Genomic DNA, 10,339 nt, shown 5'->3' with positions numbered 1-10,339 from the left:
GCCACCAACATCAACTCCCAAACCAGATTACCAGCCTCCTGCAACGCGGCAACGGCGCAACCCTACTAGCAGCTCACCGCTGCATCATCTACCAGTAGAACAACCACCTCCAACCGTCGAAAATCACATCAGCCAACAGTAGCCCTCCACTGCACCGCTACAAGTCCATAACAACCACCAGCTTGTAGCTTCCCACAATCGGCAATCGATCATCAGCCCACTGCCCCGCAATCAATCATCAGCCCACCGCCCTGCAATTTATCACTACCAACGTCCAGTTCAACCCCGCAATCTATCACCACCGCCCTGCTCGCAAACCCACAGTAGCAGCATTTTCCATCACCAGCCAGCAACCACCGCCACCTTCAGTCCACCTTCAACCTCCATTCCACCATCAATTACAACAATCGGCTACCCAATGACAACAATCCCGACCTCTAATCACAGCAATAACCATCGCCTTTAATCCACGCTTCATCCACAACACCAAAACGTGACAACTAGAATCTCCAATCCACCATCAATTACAACAATTCGCTATCCAATTACAACAATTCCAGCCTCCAATCGAAACAACAACTTCGAATTGTGCTCCAATTGAAGACCACGAAGGTTCGTTCATGGACGCAGTCAAGCAGACTCGAAAATAATTAAAAAAAAATATTATAAATTTGTATTCTTTAGAAAATAGTACATGTATTTACAATAATACATACATGTATAGTATAATTTGATTCATTAAAATAAATGAAAAATTGACCATTTACAGCATGCCACATCAGCATATTATGATGTATTGATACAGTAGAATCACCAAAAAGACTTGCGTAGACCTGGTCCACAATAACATTATTGTGGACCCGAGATTTATACACACGCAACTCACATTATATTAAACATAGTGACCCTTATTTTTAACATAGTAACATTCTTTTTTGAACCTGAATACGACGTTATGAGACTTATGACCCTAATTTTAACATAGTGACCTTTATTTTTCATATTGACCAATATATAAAATATTTCATTAAAAAAATTAACCTCTTATAGTCTATATATTACCAAAATGACTTTATTTCAACATAGTGACCTTATTTTTATTATAGTGACATTTTTTACTAATTAAACAACCATAGCTTTTCTAATATTAGTGGTCCACAATAAATTAATGTGAACCAGGTTCATTTAAGAATTTGTATGTATTGACCTTTGTGCTAAAATGCTATGAGGCACTTAATAAAAAATTAAAATGGAGTACTATTTCTACTATTCCTTGTTCTTAAACCAATCATATTTTAAGGCAATTTTGATTAAGCAATTTAATTTTCTACTACAATCACCCATCTTATTACATGGCCGGCAGTTATTGGGCAATAGTACACTTGAAAACTAGAGAGGCGAGCCATTCCTGCAATAACCTGTATTGGCTGTATTATACTCCATGAGTAGTACAACTTCACTATTTCCATTTTTCCAACTCTCTTGACTTGTCAAATCCCACCTTTTTCTCAGCCACATTTCCAATTCATTTTTCCTCCTTATTACATAAACTTTCATTTGGTGGTTTTGAAGAAGTAATAAGAAAGTTAATTATGGAGACTAAAATAAACAATCCTAGCAAATCTTTAGCAGAAATATCAGCTAAAGAACACATTGAAGAAATCAGAACTAAAAAATTCTCAATTGGAGCTAAACATCCTAACCCTCTTACTTTTGATCTTCATCGTGCTGTTACTAGACTTTCTGCTGAGCTTTACACTAAAGATGTCCATTTTCTTATGGAACTCATTCAGGTAAATTTTTACTAGTACTATTTTATGTGTGACATCGTAGTCATGTCACAAGTATGGTTGCAAAACTAACTTATCTACCAGTTGAATTTGTATGTGTGTACGTGTGACATCGTAAGTGTGTGTACGCTTGTGCTAGTGTGGTTGCAAAACTAACTTATCTACAGTCGAGTTTGATTATTCTTGATATATTTTCACTATTAGTTGTATGTGTTAATAATTTAATTATAACATGCATGCACGAGTTTTGTACTTTGTAAATAATTTTAATTTGAACTACTTGGGCAGAATGCGGAGGATAATGAGTACGGAATAGAGGTAGAACCAACCTTAGAGTTGGTGCTAACAAAAAGAGACATAACCGGGTCCGGAGCTCCGGCAACACTAGTGGTGTTCAATAATGAAGTCGGGTTTTCGATGCAAAATATAGTATCCCTTTGTAGTGTGGGTCGCTCCACCAAGAAGGGTAAACGAGATCAAGGCTTTATTGGAGAAAAAGGTGAATTTTTTTTTAATTTTTTATTATTATATGAAATGTTTTTATTGTATATTTTTAGTGTAAATTTATCATTTCATCTTGATTTGATGATTTCCGTACATATGATTTAAAGTTATATTCTTTAAAATGAGCATCATGGATTCTAGGTACTTTTAAATGGATTTTATAATTTCCGTATAAATAATTTAGAGCTATGTTCATTACTTATTTTTTTATGTCTAGTCTTTAATTAAATTAAAATTACCCTGTTACCTGTTTGAGGGTTTTTTTTTTTTTTCTTTTTTTTTCTTTTTTCTTTTTTTTTGGGTGTGTATCGAAAAATTAGTGTTGACAATATGTTTATGTGAATATATATTGTGGCTTTCATTTGAATTAATGTTGACAATTTGTTAATGTGAATACCCCTTTTGACACTGTATTTCTTTTTAAGAGGGAGGGGTTGGGAGACTTGGGACGTTGGTGTAAGAAGCTTTGAAAGTGTTATAATCGAATTTTCCGTTTAAACTTTTCTAATCGCTTCGTTAAGTTGTGTGTATAATGGCAAATGTTGAAAGGTTAAAAACAAAGGAAATTTTGGACACTACTGATGTTGTATGGTGAGGCAGGAGATGCTGAGATGCATTATTAGAATATAAAATTTGCAAAATTTTACTAATGAAAATCTATTTTCTTTATATATGTATTTTATTATTCACTGAGATGAAGCATTTGCATACTTGAATCATTTCTTTAAGCAGAACAAAAGCCGATAAATTCCCTTGTGGAAGTACTGTATTACTTACCTGCATAATTGGAAAGGCTCCTAAATGTATTCTGTCTGCTTTACATGTGCAGCTTGGATTTGAATAGAATGTCAACTATTTTTCTGATGAGTAATGTCTTACTATCATACTAAAGCTATAAAAAAAATAAAAAAAAAAAAAAAAAAAAAGGTTTTTTTTTTAATAATGTAACAAATATTACAATCATGAGCTACTATGTCATCTGAATCCTTTAGAAGTTTTAGGCTCATAAGTGTGTTTTTCAATATATCAAATGTATCACGTTCCATATCTATCTCCTTTTAAGGACAGTGATACGTATCTAATGTGGTATAGCAAGTTGAATTGCGGAATCAGAATAAATCGAATGCCTTATGTGCTATGTTTCATTTTAAAGAGCTACTGAAAGCATAATATCTTACACAAGAGCATTCATGAGTATATTTGTATGATGATTGAAATCTAGTTATTCGTTATAATCATGCAATTGGTCACTTGTAACGAAAATTTTCCCTCTCCTATTTTTCATGTTTGAAGTTATTAATTAATGAACTGAGAAACTAATGGATGTATTTTGTTGTCCACTGCAGGAATCGGATTCAAGAGTGTGTTTCTGGTGAGTAAGGAACCTCATATTGTTAGCAATGGATATAAGGTGAAATTCACTGAAGAACCCGACAAGAGTTGTGGCATTGGCTATATAGTTCCTGAATGGGTTGGAGATAAATCATTGATTTCTAATATACAAAGTGTATATGGATCAAACAGAATCATTCCCACCACGACAATTGTTCTTCCCTTGAAACCTGAGAAGATTGAGTCAGTGAAAGAGCAGCTTTCTCAGCTGCATCCAGAGCTTCTGCTTTTCTTGTGTAAGATCAAGAAGTTGTATGTTCGCAGTAGCAACAGCTACTATAAAGATGCCAGTGATGTATGTGCTATTTCTATATCTCATGAGACTCAACATGTGGTTGTACGGTCCAAAAAAGCTGATTCACGCTTGGTTCATCTAGCTGTTGGTGGTGAAGGTTCAGATGAAGAGACATGCCAGTATTACATTTGGAGGCAAATGTTTCCGGTAAAGACTGAAAACAAGGTTCATGGCAGAGAAGATGTTAAAGAATGGACTATCTCACTAGCGTTCCCAGTTGGCAATAGGCTAACAAGGGGAACCTCTTCATCTGTTGGAGTCTTTGCATTCCTACCAACGATGATGGTTACAAACTTTCCTTTTATTATACAGGCAGATTTTTTGCTTTCTTCTTCTCGGGAAAGCATACTATTAGACAACAAATGGAACCTTGGCATACTTAAATGTGTCCCTTCAGCATTTCTCAACGCATTTACTTCTTGTGTGAAAGAGAGGTCTACACTTTTCACCATTGCCAAGACATTTAAGTTTTTGCCAGTAGAAGAATCCCCGATTGCTCAATTTGATGAAGTCAGGGAAAGTATCAGGTTGATGTTGTGTGACGCTAAAATCATGCCATGTGAAACATTTGATGATGGCTTAAAGTGTTGTAAGCCACTCTCATCTCTGAGAATACTGTCTGACTTCAGACAGGTATTGATCCGCATGATAAAAAATGGTATTTCTCTAGAGGGATTATCCTCATTAAGAATTCATCCAGTAGATGCTTCCCTTGATGTCGAAGAATTTGATAAGACTCTTGATTTTCTCTGTGTTCTGTCAACGTCAGAGAGCTTTGGGTGGTACGAGAAATGTATCAGTTCTTGCAAATTACTCCACCAAGCATCTGACACTGATTACATAGATATATTATGGATTTTTGCTAATAATGAGGAAGTATTTTCTAAGACTTTCTTTATGAGAAATCAGGTTTTCAAGTATACTGATCAAACCGGACAAGTGGAGCTATGCAGTGCGTGTAAAACCAAGAAAGATGGTCACAGGATTTTGTTTGCAATGGATCCTGAACTTCATTCTTGGCTCAGTTCTTGCAACTTGGAATTCAACTGCTCAGGTGATGTGTTTTTCTTGCCATACTCGACCCAGGCTGCTCTTATTGCTCATGAACAAAGTTCTTTTCTGATTGGTTGGCTATCATCTCATGCTAAAATTGAGTGTTGTTCTGCCTATAGTTTCTCTTTATCACTTCGTGATTATATCTTGAACAACACTGAGCAAAATCTTCTGCTCAAACTGGTTCATTTTCTGTTCCATTCTCATCGAAAAGGATTCCTAACTGAGACTGATTTGTCATGCCTCATTTTGTGTTTACCAATAATCGATGGGTCAGACACTATTCAAAGAGGGAAGTTTACAACTCTTGTTTCCATGGAAGGCAGCAAATGGTCAGTGTTATTTGGAGGGCAAAATCTGTTATCTGAACATAAATATCATGATTTGGGACATGTATACTGTACCAGTGGAATCTTTGCTGGAGAATATACTCATGAGAAATCACTTCTCAGTTTTATGGAAAAACATACTAGAGCACGAGATTTACCTGAGTTGCCTCCACCAAATATTGCATTGCCCATTGCATCATCTAAGTTGACAAGTGAACAAGCATTTTTACTACTTGACTGGATCAAGTTTACCCTAGCTCAGAAAACTCCTCTGCCTGCGAAATTCATTACCAGCGTTCGGAAAGGGAAATGGATGAAGACAGGTTCAGGTTATAATTCTCCATCAAAGTGTGTTCTTCTCAATGAAATAGGGAAGAGAATATTCGAGATGACATCCTGTGTTCTTAGTGATCTTTCTATCTTAGATGAGGCGTTTTATGAGAATCGTATCAACCTTTATACAGATGAGCTGCAGTATCTGGGAGTTACAGTAGGAATGGATGATGTGCAAAAGGTAGCTATGACCCATTTCAAAGCAGTTGCTTCATCCGAGATGAGCAAGCACTGTGTTATTTCTCTGTTGACATTTGTCGGTCTCCTCAAGGAAAGGGATATGCTTGACAGTGGATGGTTAGCGACCATGAGGAAAGGTAGGTGGCTCAGGACTTCCCAAGGGAGCTGTGCACCATGTAAATCTGTTTTTCTAAGCTCTGAATCAGATTCAGAAGCTGTTAGTCGCATTACTTGCTTACCTCTAATTGATAGATTTTTCTACGGAAGTAAACTCGATTCCTTCTCAACTGAGCTGGCATTACTTGGTGTAAAATTTGATCAAGAAGTGTATGGATTAGTCCATGAGAACCTCGTCTTTCCTGTCAACCCTGCTTCCATGACAAGTAATTGTGGCTACTTCCTTCTTGAATGTATAAGAAACTTACAGCAACCAGGTGCTACTGCCTTTATTGAGAAACTGAATTCTCAACCTTGGCTTAAAACCAACCTTGGGTTCAAGTGTCCGTCATCAACCATACTTCCTGGCTCTAACTTGGGTATTCTACCCAGTATTGTTGAGGTTCCTGTTGTAGATGAAGTGTATTACGGAAGATCAATACAATCTTATACAAACGAGCTGAAAGCACTTGGTGTTGGATTGGATTTTAGTGGCACGTTGAGCATTGTAGCCAATCAATTACACGAGCATATATCATCTGGCAAGATGTCACCCTCAAAAGTAATATTATTGCTGCAAGGCATTAGGAATATGTTGAACACCACACCTGATCATTTGCATCAGATTCGTGAGGCTTTGTCTGGAGAAGCACTTTTCAAAACCCACTGTGGTTTCCGGAGGCCTAATGAATCCATTCTTTCGAGTCAGTCATGGGCATCTATCTCATTGTTTATTGATCTTCCAATGATTGATGATTCTTACCACGGTATTGACATATATGGCTACCAAGATGAGCTAGAGATTCTTGGAGTTATAGTTGGCCTGGAAGAAGGAGCTCATTTCGTTGCTAAGGATTTGAATACACCGATAAAGACAGACCAAATCACTGCTGAAGGTGCTTTAACTTTGCTCAAATGTATCAGAATTCTAATGTCACAAATCTGCAATGAGAATTTTTCACTTGGCCCTTTTCTTGAAAATGTTATGGCCAGTGATTTTTTGAAGACCAGTGAAGGTAACAAAACCCCTAAGCAATGCGTATTACTTCATCCAGAATGGAAGGCTATCCTTCAGTTTACAGATTTGCCATTTCTTGATGAAGTTTACTATGGCAACCGTATTTCTGAATACAAGGATGAGCTGCAAAGCATTGGAGTAAAAGTTGATGCAGGGGAGGTTTGTGCTCTTCTCTTCGAATCCCTTTACTCACTAAGCGAGTCATCATCTGTAAAGCGATTCTACCAATTTTTGCACAAGTATTCCAATGATTCAATTTTTCCTGACAAGGTTAAAGAGTCTAAAGTGTGGATACCTGGCCAAAATGATTCTGACAAAGGCGAATGGGTAAGTTCAGAGGTCTGCATAGTTCATGATAGGAATGGGCTTTTCCATAATCTCTTTCATTGCCTGAATATCCATTATGAGGACGCATTGCTTGACTTGTTTCCTCGAGCATTTGGTGTAGTGGAAGTTCCTGGATTAGATCATTATATGAAGCTATGGCATAGCTGGGTGAAGAGAGTGGATCGCCAACTATCTTCCTCAGAATGCCACTCTTTTTGGAGCTTTGTTCTTGACAACTGGACCCCAGAGACCGAGGAAGTTGTAAAGCAAAACCTGACTGAATTGCCTGCTGTATCTTCAACCTCAGGAATCCGACTCCTGAGAAAGGAAGAGGTGATTTTGCCAAATGATTTGCTTCTTAAAAAAATGTTTATGAGCCTTGATAATTGCCCTCCATTTGTGTGGTTTCCAAAAGGGAGCATCTCCTCATCTTTTACTCCTGCAAAACTTCAGCTTGTATACGATTCTCTTGGAGTGAAACGCATGTCTGAATCTGTCAAGCTTCAAGTCAAAACTTGTTCTGTGTTGAATCAACGAAGCCTATGCACTGACATGAAAAAGAAACTCATCTCTAGAGGTCTAATGATGATCGTACTTGCTTACCTTTCTGGCCCAAAGGTTAATTTGGGTGTGAAATTGAGGCATGAAGTTGTTAAGCCAATTCTCAACTTGTCAGTATATGAGTGTGATGGACCAATACTAGTGAATTTTGCATTGAATCTGACTGGTTGCAAACCATATGTAGTGGAATCTCGAAAGCTGGTTCATTGGAATAAGGAGTCATGCATGCTGCTCATTGATAAATCTTCTAATGGAAGTCGGAAGTTAACTATGGAATTCGGGAGTTGTTTTTCACAAGAGCTTGCAGAAGGCCTTCTAGCTCGGGAAAGATCTGTTGCAGTGAGCGATTTAAGAATGATGATCCAGCTGGGTTTTGATTATGAGTTCGAGCAACAGTCTGTTGACTTTCTTCTTACAAGAGAGAATTTGGAGCTGTTGCTAGAAGATGAAAAATTTCTTAATGATCTGTTTCCTTTCGAGCAGCTGGAGGTGGACGGTTCCTGCAAACGTATTTGCCCATCCACCCCTTTGCCTTCCTCTAAGAAACAAAGGCACTAGTTAGAGGTAAGTTTATTGATTTTAGTTGATATTTTCTAAAATATTGTATGCATATACTTAAAAAATTTGTGATTCGTCAAGTTTTTTTACTCATTCTAATCAGCAATCAATTATATTGACTTCTGTTATGTTTTCTTTTGCAGTTATGGCACTTTTGGTTTAACATTGTGAATAGGTTTCCTCAATGGTTAATATTTGTCTTCAATGATATCCGAACTTGATGAGTAGCTCAATATTTTGATGTAACTAAGATTGACATGTTTTTTGCTTGTTATCAGATGGGATCTGTTCTGATTATTACCTCAGTATTGGAGCTTGAATATCTATATGCTATTCTGCAAAATTTGTATAATTGCATGGCTATTATTGACTTATTGTGTATATACTGTATGAAACAAGTCTAACTAAAGTGCAAATCTTTGTGTTTGTAGTCTTTGTACCTAAGCTTTTAATTTATGTTCATGTTTCTTTTATTCTTTGTTTCTTTAATTTCTTGATTATTGAGTGACAAGCCATTGCAAATTACGGTTATAAGCAATATGGTGAATTTTTTATTAGGATGTCCTACAATAACAGGCCAATATCAAAACAAGGATTTTTTTGTAAATAACCACCCCTCAATACACCCTATTTTGAAAAAACCACCCATTTTTTTCAATATTATAAAAAACCACCCTTTTTTTTTTGCAAAAGCATCAACTTTCACCACATCTTAACCAAAGATTCCATTTTTAAAAACAAAAACGGCGATTATTGAGCCAATTGATCTAGTAATGTTTTAGGGGGCACTTTAGTCCTCTGGGTTCAATTTGCGGTCAAAATTTTTAAAAAATTATCGAAAAAGCCTCGTGTTGTATGTGTCACGTAAACTGATGTTATTATTAACACGCAAAACGAGACATTCTGGTAACTATTGTAAAATCCCGACTTCAAATCGAATAAATCTCCCCTCCAAACCTAATAGAGCAAGCTTTGGCACAAAATTCGATGTTTTTATATTTAAAATGAAACTTTTTGTTAAGAGGTGGTGAAAGCTAATGCTTTTGAAAAAAATGGATGGTTTGTTTTAATATTGAAAAAAATGGATGGTTATTTCTAAATATGGTGTATTAAGGGGTGGTTATTTACAAAATTTCCTCAAAATAAAGTAGTGCTGTGAAAATTTGCAACCCACCAATCTATGTCACTTGAAAGTTAAAACAAATAGTTTCATAATAATTTACTTTCATTTATATTTGTAATGTATTCTCTCTGTAACTCTGTTTATGAATAACTGCATTATGCACATAATTTAGGAAAGCAAAAACTAGTTATAAAGTCAAGGGTGTTAGAAAGGTATACTTATGGTTTTTTTTTGGGACGGAGTTATTTACTTATGTCTTTAAGGGTTACATAGTTATAAATTAGGGGTTTATTTACTTAAAATATTGGGAGAATTAGTTAAATTATTATTAATTACCTAGTTATAAATTAGGGGTTTCTTAACTTAGGATTTACAAGGTTACCTAGCTAGTAACTAGTTATAAATTAAGGGTTAGATTAAATATTTAGTGTATCTTATATTATACAACCTAACTAGCTCTTGAGTCCGTGCAACGCATAGGCTACTCATCATAAAATAATGTAGTCAGGTTCGAGGGCAGGGGAATGAGAAGGCTGGTTGTTTATTTTTGCGTTATTTTTTGTTTTTCTTTAATTATTTGAAAAACCAATTGGAAAGCAATACGTGTCAAGCCACCTCCTTTAATCGGTTGTCATGTAACAAAACTGGCCATGGCTTATTGTTAAAAGAAGATTGATTTTAAAGGTGAGATTCATTCTAAAATAATCGAAGATAGGATTG

At 36.1% G+C, this 10,339-nt stretch overlaps 1 protein-coding gene across 1 annotated transcript; it reads left to right on the top strand.

Annotated features, from left to right (window-relative positions):
* The first annotated feature begins 1,592 nt into the window (after nucleotides 1-1,592).
* On the top strand, nucleotides 1,593-8,387 carry LOC145613938 (uncharacterized). The gene is made up of 4 exons (XM_081668971.1): nucleotides 1,593-1,793; nucleotides 2,079-2,289; nucleotides 3,641-8,277; nucleotides 8,358-8,387. Exons 1-4 carry the CDS (start codon nucleotides 1,593-1,595, stop codon nucleotides 8,385-8,387), a joined length of 5,079 nt encoding a protein of 1,692 aa, XP_081525097.1.
* The last annotated feature ends 1,952 nt before the right edge of the window (nucleotides 8,388-10,339 follow it).

The sequence above is a fragment of the Chenopodium album genome, chromosome 25 (assembly GCF_948465745.1).
Source record: "Chenopodium album chromosome 25, dcCheAlbu1.1, whole genome shotgun sequence".
Lineage (NCBI taxonomy): Eukaryota > Viridiplantae > Streptophyta > Magnoliopsida > Caryophyllales > Amaranthaceae > Chenopodium > Chenopodium album.
This window is presented reverse-complemented; position numbering and strand designations above follow the sequence as displayed.